General features: G+C 35.8%; 1 protein-coding gene across 1 annotated transcript in view; it reads right to left on the bottom strand.

Moving 5' to 3' along the window:
* Nucleotides 1-1636: 1636 nt before the first annotated feature.
* LOC101855282 (calpain-B) overlaps nucleotides 1637-12589 on the bottom strand; it is a gene marked incomplete in the record, with an annotated part of 75808 nt that continues 64855 nt past the window's right edge. Inside the window, 7 exon segments of the mRNA XM_035971709.1 lie at nucleotides 1637-4154; nucleotides 5193-5251; nucleotides 5670-5737; nucleotides 6221-6269; nucleotides 7855-7933; nucleotides 8626-8694; nucleotides 9008-9066. Coding sequence (XP_035827602.1) covers nucleotides 4128-4154; nucleotides 5193-5251; nucleotides 5670-5737; nucleotides 6221-6269; nucleotides 7855-7933; nucleotides 8626-8694; nucleotides 9008-9066 — 410 coding nt within the window.

Here is a 12589-nt window from a genome sequence, read left to right as displayed (position 1 = left end):
GGCTACCTGTAATCTCCACTTTATTTTTTAGGGTGGTTGGACAGTGCTCCTCCTACTTTATTTCAGGGTTATTGCTTCCTTTATCCATCTGAGCAAAAAGTGGTCATTATCACGCAAGAATGCCCTAAAATAAACTATAGTGCAACCTCTTCCACTCTGTTCTCTTCTTCCACAAACAAAATACTTGTGATCATTGCGTCACAAAATATAAAGCTTGAAACACCGGACCACCGAAATTCAAAGCTAAATACGAGTTATTATTTTACGTCCCTTCCATATAAGAATCACCATTTTAGATCTTTTTTTTGGTTTGTTTTAGGAGGGTGTTTTATGCCCCACTGACACAATTTTGATAATCAAAGAGGCAGACTTTGACCCTGCATGTCAGGCTCAACCCAGGATACAAAATCCCAGCAGAAGGAAATACTGACCCAACCCTAAGCAGAGAGACCCACCACTGTATGGGGGCCAGGAGGATCTTGGGTAAACAGCAGCCTTCACACTAGAGTTTGGGACATGAGATGAACGAGAAGACGAAAGAAAGACATCATCCCAGCAGAAGGAAATATTGACCCAACCTTAAGCTGAGAGACCCATGACTCTATGACTGTATGGGGGCCTGGAGGATCTTGGGTAAACAGCAGCCTTCACACTAGAGTCTGGGACATGAGATGAACGAGAAGATGAAAGAAAGACATCATCCCAGCAGAAACACCACTCAATAAAAATCCTCCCTACAGAGGGTCTTCAGCCTGTGACTGTGAAGTGCCTAACTTCTACACCAGACGCAGGCATAGATCTGTTTCATTACTCCGAAGCATTGAGAAAAGTTTAATGAAACTCTGGTTTATATATTGCTTTGTACAGTAGCTATTAGTGAGGTCAAAAATTCGTGGCGCAACTTATTGTCAAATAGGCTATCTCCTCAACTATCAAAAAGTGACTTGTGTCAATTTGTCTTAACAGACCAATTTTTTTTTAACATCTGATAGCTCTATTCTAGAAAATTCCTTAATAAATACTAATAAAAAATCCCAGAGGGTGGTTTCTACTGATTTTAAAAGGTTTATAGCTGGGACAATATTATTTTTACTTTTAAAAGCAATTCTGTCATTTTTTTGTAATAGCGAGATTATCTTTATTGAACGCATGTTTTGAGAACTTTTAGTGCAAAAAAGTGTTCACTATAAAATTAATTTCTTGTCACTAGTTTTGCCATTAAAAAGTGTCATAGGTGATCTGTGATGTAAGCCATACATGCGTATATATATATATGCAAAATGTGAGTGAGAAGCAGGAAGTGCTGTCAACAATTCCATTTTCCGTGAGAAGGAGATTTGTAGTTTAATTTTATATAAATTAATGAAGAAAAGATTTTTAATCTAGCCTCTATTGTTGAGGGAAAAATATGATTAAGTTAAGACAAATTATCGATACAAACTGCTGTGCAAAGCATGGGTGGCAAAGATTCAACCGTTAAAAAGATACTATATATATGCACATAGGTTTCTTTAGACTTCCATGCACATAGGTTTCTTTAGACTTCCATCAGTCAAACACTATAAAAACAATACATGCACCATCTGAAGACAGTTTCTCACATCCATTCATGAAAAGGAAAACTCAAACAAAAATGAATGATGGAAAGAGGTATTTATTATAATAATTATAAATTATACATAGAGTTAAAATGCTTACAACAGAGACTTTCACAAAACTATGCAGTTAAGCCAAGGATGTATGCAAAAGTAGAAAAAATAAAAAATAAACAGGAAGAGAATCCTATTCTAAAATGTATTAAACTGGTTGACTTTTTTTTATTGCTAATCTTATCTACATAACTAATCAACTAATCCAGGAATAAAATATAATAAGTAGTTCACATAGTTTTCCTAATTCATTAGCTGAAGGGAAACCTCATGAAGTCTACCATATATCACAATGTAATTCCAAGGGAACTGATCACAAATGAAGAAACAAATGTTTTTACATGAAGAAGGGATCCAGATAGAGAGAACACTCTCGACATATCAAATTATCTGACAAGCCAGGTCTTATATCTTTCAATTCTTTCCTGTACGGCATCAACAGAATGTTACATGAACAGATACATCAGTTGTTGTTTTTTAAATGCTACTAAAAAGTCCAGTTCAGCCAATTACTTGACAATTTTCAATACAATTTTAGGATAAATTTCAACTTTAGTTTCCATTCACTCTGAGCTTATTTTGTTTCAGAGCTTAAAGTATGTATTTTACAATTACAATTTTCTTCCCTCCATTACTTTTCAATGAACTGTGCGAGATGTAAAAAATCGTGACAAAAAAAGTCTGCGTATGGAGAGAGATCATGCATAGCTTAGACTACGACAGCACATCAAGGTATGTGTAACCTAATCAAAATACAACAATATGTCTGATAGTGTTAAGCTTTCATCTTGTCCACACAAGGACCAACGACATCCTCATGATAACAGTATTGTTGTGCACATTCCTCTTACTAAAGTCGTGCAAATGAAACCATCTTCCAACTAACAAACCCAAAAAAAACACCAAACTATCCCAAAATTGTGGTTAGACCTCTCCAGGCCCGTGTCAGCAATACAAGAGAATAAGAGTGTAATATCGTGGAAGAAATCGCATAATATGCTAATTTGGAAGAAACAAAGAGGGTACAAAAATCGATAGCACGGGGATTAGCAAGGCACAACAACTTAGTAGCATTCTATTGCTGAAGTGAAAAAATACAAAAGGAAAGTGTAACACACACTTCGGATAACGTGGACACACTTTTTTCTAAACACATGAAAGGGTGTCTCAAGCTAAAAGCATCATAACCATCCCCTAAGTCATTAACACACTGCAGCTGAGATAGTGATCAAAAGACAACAAGAAAGTGGGTCATGAAGTACAGTTTAGTAAGTTCTTCAAGTGCCATCAGTTTAAGAACTAAGACAAAAACAAAAAAAAGGGGCAACTACAAAAAAAATAATGTTTAATTCAATATCAACGTTCACAAAACAACTTCACACAACACTGAAGCACCAAGTACTCGGAGGCGGACTTCGTCCTTTGCTGTCTGTGAGTACGATGCATCACCAGAAATTAAATTAACAAACAAAATAAAGTGATATGGTATACTCTTAAATCAATAGCTTTGTAATATCAGCCATACAAAAAAGGTGGCTATAACAGTAATATTCGGATCTATCCACTCAAAATAAATCCTAAAAACAATATATAAGTATGTACAAGTGTCACAAACTTAAATGGAGACAAGAATATGAATAATTTCATTATTAGAGCAAGACAAAGGTGATCCGCAGAAGACAGCAACATTCTTATGAACAAAAGCAATGACATTTCAATGAAAAGCAAACTTGGTTTGAAGAGCCACCTGTGTTTTTAGCATTTCAGCAAAAACCACAATCTCAAACAGTTCAGTTAAACAATGTTACTAGAATGGAAAATGTTCAAAGCTGAAACACCTATGACGAAATTGATGAACAAAACAGTATAATTAAAAGAGATGTATAATATTTTGTTTGCTGTTACGACTAGTAGTTCTGAACTTGCTATGCGTGGTTTATCATGATGAATGATTTGTGTTCGCAAAATGTAGAACAAGAAACAGTATACGGGGAACGGTCAGTTATGAAAAAGACACTAAAACACTAGGTCGAGGCAAGAGATTCATAAATTAGTCATATATTCTAGTTAAATTCCCGTTATATTTTCCAGTCATTTATCTTGCAAGAGATTAAATTTGCTGCTACAAAAAATTATCCATCTAAAGTCTCTCTAAACTCAAATTATTTTGAAAATTCTAAACTGGTTCCGTAATTTCTTTGAACAAGTCACTGAAAGATTTTGAGAAAATGAATAAACTGAATCAAATAAGATTTGTGAACAATTCAAAACTGCTTTAATATAAAAACAAATAACACCCACAGGGAGAGTGGGAGGAGGCGGAGGGTGACTAAATGACCTGCCAGATTGTCATGGCTATTGAGCTCCTGGAACCAGGCCGAAACTAAACAACCAGCCCTGGTCTCTTGAAGTTGTCTTAAGCATGTTCCTGATGAATCTTGAGAATCCTTGAATATACAGCCAGAATATGCAGGCATCTTAAGAGTACATAGTTGCTTGGATGAACTGAAAATGAAAAGAATGGAAAATGTACTTGTTTTGTAAATATTTCTCACTTGTATTCAACAGATGCAACAGCAAATAAAAGAAATTTATCTCAAAATTAAGAAATGAATCATTTCCCAGTCATACAATGTACATTAGTCAATGGAAGGAATAATAATTCAAAGCACACGCATTATGTTCAACAGTAGCAGTAAAAAGACAGGAACCATACCTAGTCGGAATTCACATTTAAGTCTGTGACCAACTTCAACAGGTAAAAGTGAAAGTGCTTTTGCATAGTCATATATGCCTCTGAAAAGCTCATGTTGCAATTTCCCTGTCGTTCTCTCCAGCAAGCAGCAATACACAGTATAACACGCATAGCTCGAATTCGTCACGACTGGCCTCGGTAGTTCGAGGGATATCTTACTAACATAGAGAAGAATAAAAAATAGGAACGCAGGCACAATCCAACGGATGCGTGATTTGGAGTCTTCTGTGTTCGACCTATCCGTTTTATACTGTATTATTATATGGGTGGTTGGCAGATTCTCTGATGAGCATTCTTTTCTATTAAATATCTATCATCCTTACCTGAACATATACAATTTTTTTTTTAAAAGAAGGGATACTGTTGTATCCTGTGTATGGGATCTGTTAATTTATAAGGTCAGCCTGTTCATCAAACTTACATACAAGTTAGAGAAAGCAACCATATACAAAGCCCTTAAACAAAAGAGTCAATTTTATGTTTGTCTTCATGAACAGTCCATCACAGTCCATAAAATTTTGATTTTGTAAAAAAATAACCATTCCATGAAGTGAAAAGCGTTGAGACGCTTTCTGACACACACAAGTCTAGCATCAATGCAAGATCCAACATTCTCACTGGTGATGCCAAGTAAGATGCTTGCAAGTGATTACAAGTCATTGCTTGTTAAATAGTGTAGACAGGTAATACTTAGCATATTTAATTACAGAATGTTTATGAGGAAGGCTTCTATAACCCCAGGACAGTCAGTAGCCTACATATACCGGTCAACAAAAAGTGTTACTCACACTGTCAATATCATACGGAGCAAAGCCAGAGTTCTCAGGGTCATGACCTCTGAAGGACGCTGAAAAATTCAAGATCAAAATTGAAATGTTACTTAAAACACTTTGTTTAAAAAGAAAAAACAATTACAAATATTATTATCATTGCCAAACAGGGAATTCAAATAAACCACTTCACAATGCACAAACACAAGATGTTTTATAGAAAGAGCATTAGGCTTCATGGTAAGAATGAAAAATAAAAAGGAAGGAAAGATCGAAAACAGACGATACATCAAAGTTAATATCTAAATCTGAGCGTAGATGATCATGAGAGCTATTCTGCTAAATGAGGGATGGCTCCTCCTGTAAGTGAGCAATAAAGTTTATTAATTATATATTATTCAACAACCCTCTGGGAGACAAATTGCATATGACAGGATAAGGGTTTGGAAAGGAAATGCAGAAAAAAACATTAACAGATTAATGCTGTACGCTTACTCAGCATAGTCTTGAGCCGGATTGCACACATAATGAAGTCACCAAAGTCAATCTGGCTCTCTTTGTTGCTGTAAAATAAATCGTAAAAAAAAATAAATACATTATTATCTAAAATGCATGCAAAATATAGCTTCACCATTAGAACGCCAGACACTTGCTTCAGCCAATGTATGAAAGTAACAGAAGTTATGTTAAGAACATTATACCAAGAACACTCTTAGGAAGATGTGGCACAAAGATCTGCAAATCATTCAGTACTTTACAATCATTAAGTAACAAATATCACTACTGGAAAACTAATTCAGTACAATAGAAAGCATAATTCCATACAATTTTGCCAATGCTACAATATACATTTCCTGACTTCTGTAAATAACGACCATAAAGGCCCTACATTATCTTAACTTCCATTTTAGAACCTTTAATAGGTGAGCACAAATCTATAAAATCTTGGAAAGTTTAGTGTACAAATATAAATCAGACTATCCTCCCATTTCAAAGGTATTTTTCCATTAATTATTCATATGAAACCTCTTGAGTTATTTACATACCTGTAGCGCATGACAAGAGACCTGAATGAGCGATTGCTGACACGGAAGCCTGCAGAAATAAACAACAAATGTTAAATCAACTGTTTATGTCAAAATATCTACAATACATCAGATATGTGAAGCAAAACTTAATTCTTAGTAATAGTAACTAATAGATCAGCTGTATTTAACACTTTGCAGTCACACAGCCAGCAGTACAAAACACTCCATCTGGTCACCCAGTCAGGAGAGTGACTGCAACGGACTTCTCGGGCCTGGCACAGACTGAAACGGATCATTTTCACCAGCGCATTATTGCGCCAAGTGACCGCAAAGTGTTAAACACAATCACGGGATTCCACCTTGAATACAAAAGTTTAATTTAACTCACTAGACTAGATTAACACATCCTTTCCCTTTATTTATGTATTTAATTTTGCTCCTTTTTGCCTCTATTTTCCACAGCACTTAGGTATTTGCAGTACAAATGTACAACAAGAGAACTAGTTGACTTTTGGGCAATCTGTTGTATTCTGACCATTTACATTCTACTTGAAGACTTAAAACATGGCCCACTTCCATATCCCTGACCAATTGGTCACATGTGCTAAACCCCGAATTTTAAACATTGTTTTGTAGTTGCAGTTTTCTATTCTGTGGTATCTGTCGCTTGTTCTTGAGAAATATTTTGTTGAATTTCAAATTCAAAATGTTGAAAACAGGAAGGAAAATACATTATATAGGTACAATTGTTTTAAACAGTACAGCATTTTTTCCCTCTCTGCTGAAAAATTGTCCTTTTTAGGCTTAGAACACTTGGTTATTGATCCCTAATTGTTCATACCAGTCAATGTTCTAACGGAGACTATTGTTGCTATCAATAAGGCTTGCCTGCATCAAATCACCACAAAGTATGTTAGATAATCAATTTTATGCAAGATACAGACCACAAACATGACCAAACATGATAAAAAAGTAAGCACAAATAAATATCAGCAGCATGTAGCATATGGCATCAGGTGTCTCGTGGTTAGGTTCCGGACTTGCAATCGTTCAGAGTTCGAAGCTCTGCTTAGCTTGATGTTCTGTCTTTGGGAAAGTCACTTTATATGAATTTTCTCATCTGACTCAGCCGTTCTATCAGAGATGGATATTAAATTCAGAAGTCCCACCTCTTAGATAACCCGACAGTCTTGCAAGGACTGCTATAACCTATACTATTTTGCACATTTTCCGCAGCTTGTAGCGTGCCTACAAGTTACACTTCTGCTCCCTTTCCATACACCAATTTCAGGATTACACATCACCCTTGATCACAAGACACAGAGCAACAGCTTCCGTAAGTGGGTGATTGGCAGGTGCCCTGGTATGGTTTGCTCCTCCATTCCTATCAAACATCTATTGTCTTTGTCTTTCCTTCTTTTTTCTGTTCATTACGCTCGTGCAACACCTCTAATCATCGGCACTTATATGACCTAATTGTACTGCTAGTGCCATAAAACTCTTATTAAAAACAAAAAGGCTTCTCTCCTGAAGACACCCGTGACTTGGTGTCAAAACTAGACAAATATGGCGGCAACAACTAGCAGTGTGTTCTTTTGGAGGTGTACGGAGTAACAAAGATTGCTAGCATGGAAACGAATATGATAACTCACCAACATGGTTCAGAGCATTCCTCAGCTCATAAGCGGACAAGCAGCCACTGGCATCCTTGTCAAACTCCTTGAACACACCCTGAAATTAAAGAAATTCAATACTGTACAGGAAAGAGAAATTTGAGTAGGACTGCAAAATCATTTCTGCCTGAGGGCAAAAAGTTACCGTATATCATGACGTTTGAGATGCATGCGCGGATTATACTCAGGTAGACTTGAGAGACAGAATTTTGGAATAATATACCGTATGTTCATAATTATATGGGACATAATTTTCAGTAAGCTTTAGTAATTACAAACGTGACAATAATAAGAACATCAACAACAGCAACGATTTCAACACTAAATCTTTGATAATGATAATGCTGACTATAATAATAAAAATAATAATAATAATAATAATAATAATAATAGTCAAATAAAAATAATAATAATTGATGTTCATGATGATGATAATGATAATATTATTATTACTATTATCATTATTAAAATTATTATTATTAAGATTAGGCTCAATTATTATTATCATTTTCACTATTATTATTATTATTACTATAATTATTATTATTATTATTATTATTATTATTATTATTATTATTATTATTATTATTAACAGCACCATCATTTCAACATTAATCATAATATAACAATGGTGGTGATGTTGATGATAAAGTTAAAAAGGCAAGGAGAACTATGATGAAAATGAGTCCTGGCTGACAGTTGAAAAAAAGTCAGTACAAATTCCAGCAGCAATAAACAGCCCATCATTACCTTCCATCTCCTCAGGTCCTCCCACAACTCCTTGAACTCTTCGTATCCCAGTTTGCCAGACAAGTCACCCTGGCTACAGTTAAAGGCTCCTAACAAAACTGTCGAGTTTGGTCGATTGAACATCAGCCCATGACAACTCTTTTGGACAATGACAGTGATGACGCTGATGGCGAAAAGGACGATGACAATGACAACAACGATGATGATGATGATGATGATGTGATTGTGTCAATAAAGATGATGATGATGATGATGATGATGATGATAATGATGATGATGATGAGGAGGAGGAGGAGGAGGAGAAGGAGGAGGAGGAGGCGGAGGATAACTAAGTGAAAGTAAAAATACAAACACCGCACAAATGGTCTCAGAAAAAGGATACATCGTGCATGGCCACCATACTTCTGCAGGTGTCAATGCCAAAACCTGGGAAGCTGAACTCTGAAAAATAACAAAGAAATAAAGTCATTAGAAGCCTGTACAAGGCTACAAATACAGCTACTCTCGAACATTCCCAATGTAAAGCAATAGTCACCCTGATCAACAATAAAACAATGTGATGCATATTTCGGTGGGGGGTGGGGGGGTTCTTTTTTTGCATTTTTTTAAACTGTAAAACCAATGTCCCATAAATTTGATAATCCCTTCCGCGAAAAAATTTGAGACTTTGTTGTCAAGAAACATTTGAAAAAAAATTTCTAATTATCATTTAAATCCTTATTAATTCACGAACAATACCTGCTAAATGGATTCACCACATTGTGTTTCTTTCATACACTCTCAAAACTGAATCAATGAACATGACTACAATTTTTATCAAAGTTCTGTCACTAGATATGTCCAAAAAATATTTGAACATAATAACACTCTAAATCTCTCTGAAAGCCACGTTAGTCTACCATAAAATTTAAAAAAGATCAACAAGTTACTTAAACTGTATTTTTATCCTTAACATTCGATAAACCACATCTAATTGTGTTAATCTTCATTATTTCATGTTCAGAGCAGCCTAAACCTATGGCTGTATGACCATGGCTGGCTTGCATTACATTTTTAGCTATCTTTCAAACTAAAATACTAAATGCTAGCTGTCCATGACATTATCATATGGCTGCCTTGATGCAAATAAAGGCACTCAGCTAGACCATAACAGCAGCTACCCAAGCGGCAGAAGGAGCTCAGTCCTGGCACAGACTTCATAGCATAACGACATTCAAAACTAAAGCTGAAACTGAATTATATCTGCCTTCTTGTGAGCTCTACGTCGAAACATTCAAAAGTAAAGTGATGAATCGGCAAATGAAAGAGACAGGAGTGAAGCGGAAATGATGAAGGAAGAAGGGAACAGGGTGCAACACAATGAAGACACACATCAAAGTAGGCTCATGTCTCTTTGAATAAATGTTTACTTTAAGCAGACACACAACAGAATATGTACGAGTCTTTTCACTTTCAAAGAAGATTATTCCTCCTTACACTTTCCCTCTCTCAGCCCTTCTCGCTCTCCCTCTCTTTGTGTCTCTTATAACTTATTGTGAGACTTCATGTTTTTTATATTTATGTTATCTCTTTTTGTACTGGTAGGTGTCAGTCTGTCTATATATATATATATGCGAGTTCGTATCAACTTGTCCATGAGTCTGTCTGTCTCACCCTCTCTGTCTTTCTTCTCCATAAGAAAAAAGACAAACAAACATAAGGAAAAACTGCAGAAAAGATCATTAGAATAAAAAATCTCCACACAGAAGAGGGAAACTTGACACAACAGAGTGACCTTCGAGTACAATCTGGCCAAAGACAAAAAGACCATCATGAGACACAGACAATTCAGAAACACACTTCAACCAGATGTACAGTCAACAATCAGATTGACAGACAGAAATGAATAATATATAAACACAACAAACAGTCAATAACATGGGTGTTACTGAAAGAAATGGAGATATGGCACAAATAGAGCACACACAAAATTTAAGTCACATAAAGATGAAAAATGGGGGGGAGGGGGGGGAGCCAGACAGACACTAACAACAGAGTGCGAGGAAAGAGGTAAGACCCTCCAAAGAAGTAGAAAGAGCAGAATACATCACAGCACCCACCAACCACCCACTAATTTTTAACTACAGAAGATATCAGTAATACATGGTGCAGCAGTATGTCTACAGACTAACATATTATGCAGTACCAAGGTCTCCATTCGTCTGAACACGATCCATAAATAAACCATAATAATTATCCAGCATCCATCAATCATTTGCTGAATGCAATGCGAGCATTTTAAGCAGCAGCAATCTGTTACGAAGTCTCAGCATTGTCCAATGCGACAAATTCTCCATAACAAAATAAAATAAATCTCTACGAGAAAAAAAAAATATGAATAAAGGTAAAGAATTAAATTGATAAAAAAAAGGCAATCCAAAATTTCATAAGTCAGAGTCATCAAAACCGACAAAATGCATTTTCTAAAATCTTTTTGCATCATGCTTACATATTATTTGAGTAATGAATATGGCCTTGTGTGTTAGCTCAGAAAATAGTATGATAGCTCTTTGACCGACGGATGAAAGCATTTTATATTGCCTGTAACATTTACAAATGGCATCCAGTTGGCACAAAATAAAAAAGGCCCCCCCTGAAGAGAGTGTACACAATCTCGTGATTGCTCAGGGAAATAAATTTTCAAGACCATGGTGTGATTGATCGTAGCACGAGAAGACGCAGCATTCAAAGTAACCAAGAACAAAAATAGACCCTCGTGTGTCCAAATAGAAAGAGGTAATATTCACATTGCATGCAGATTAGAAGAAACCCTTCATATATTTGATTGACCTGAAAATAAAATGTGTTAGTGCGATTAGGAGATGTCTTGTATACTGAAGTCTCCACTTGCCAGGCTTACTTGAATAACACATTGGAAGCACAGCAAGCAGAAGTCAGACGAGAAGGGAGAAGATTCTGAAGTGAGGGGTGAGGGATAGTACACTCAGGGAAGGCAACAAACTTGCTGACGACAATGTGTGAAGAAAAACAAATTAAGATAGGACACACTGCACTGCGGGGACGTAATAAAGATTGCCGACAACAATGTTCGAAGGAAAACAATTTACGCAGGACACTGCACTGCAGGTGCTTAACAAAGACTGCTGAAATTAAAACCTTATATAGAGAACAACTAATTTGATGCAAAGATACAAAAGAGGTGAACAGAAGGAACAGGAAGCTTTGACTAAGCAGATCAAAGCTGGGCGCTTAAATTTCAATGACTATCAGAGACAAAGCCACTGATGTGTATATAACCGTAATGACTGGAAAGCGACATATTCTGAGAACACTACAGAAACAGATACTAGGAGAATTAAACCGTAACAGTTCAAGGTGACTGCTATATAACAAAAATAGAATATTCTGTTAGAGAAGTACATCCTACTTCAAATGTAACCTGACTTGCATATGAAAAAGTAAAAACTCTCCACCAAAAATTGTTTGTCATGTGACAAAGAGAAGAAAATTTTTTTTTAATTTTTAATCCTCAACAAAACAGTCACAACTAGAGTCCAAAGTTTAATAAAATATCATAGCACTTGACTCTTCAAGACTTTCCTCAATTCTACCCATCCCCAATTATTTCATCTGACAAATCTAAACAAAAACACTTTAAAATCTGTGGCATGGGGAGAACAGCTGTGCATGCTGCCAGCTAAATGAATTGTGATGCAGTCTCGAAAAGTAAAGCTGATAAATCCAGAGCATATTGCCAGAAACTTCCATCTAACTATAATATTTAAGTCTTGCAGAGAGAGCAAACAGAACTCTTTCACCATCCCACAGATGCTTGTTAAAGACATCAAAACAGATTCAGAACATCTAAACGTTTTTTTTTAAACGCGACAATTATGGTGAAGAGTTGATACTGTGTGATATGGCTGTTAGTGAGAGTTCTAAAGTGTAAGAGAGAAGGTAAGAC

This window comes from Aplysia californica, unplaced genomic scaffold (genome assembly GCF_000002075.1).
Source record: "Aplysia californica isolate F4 #8 unplaced genomic scaffold, AplCal3.0 scaffold00486, whole genome shotgun sequence".
Taxonomy (NCBI): Eukaryota; Metazoa; Mollusca; class Gastropoda; order Aplysiida; family Aplysiidae; genus Aplysia; species Aplysia californica.
Note: the sequence above shows the minus strand (reverse complement) of the source record. Positions and strands in the feature narration are given on the sequence as shown.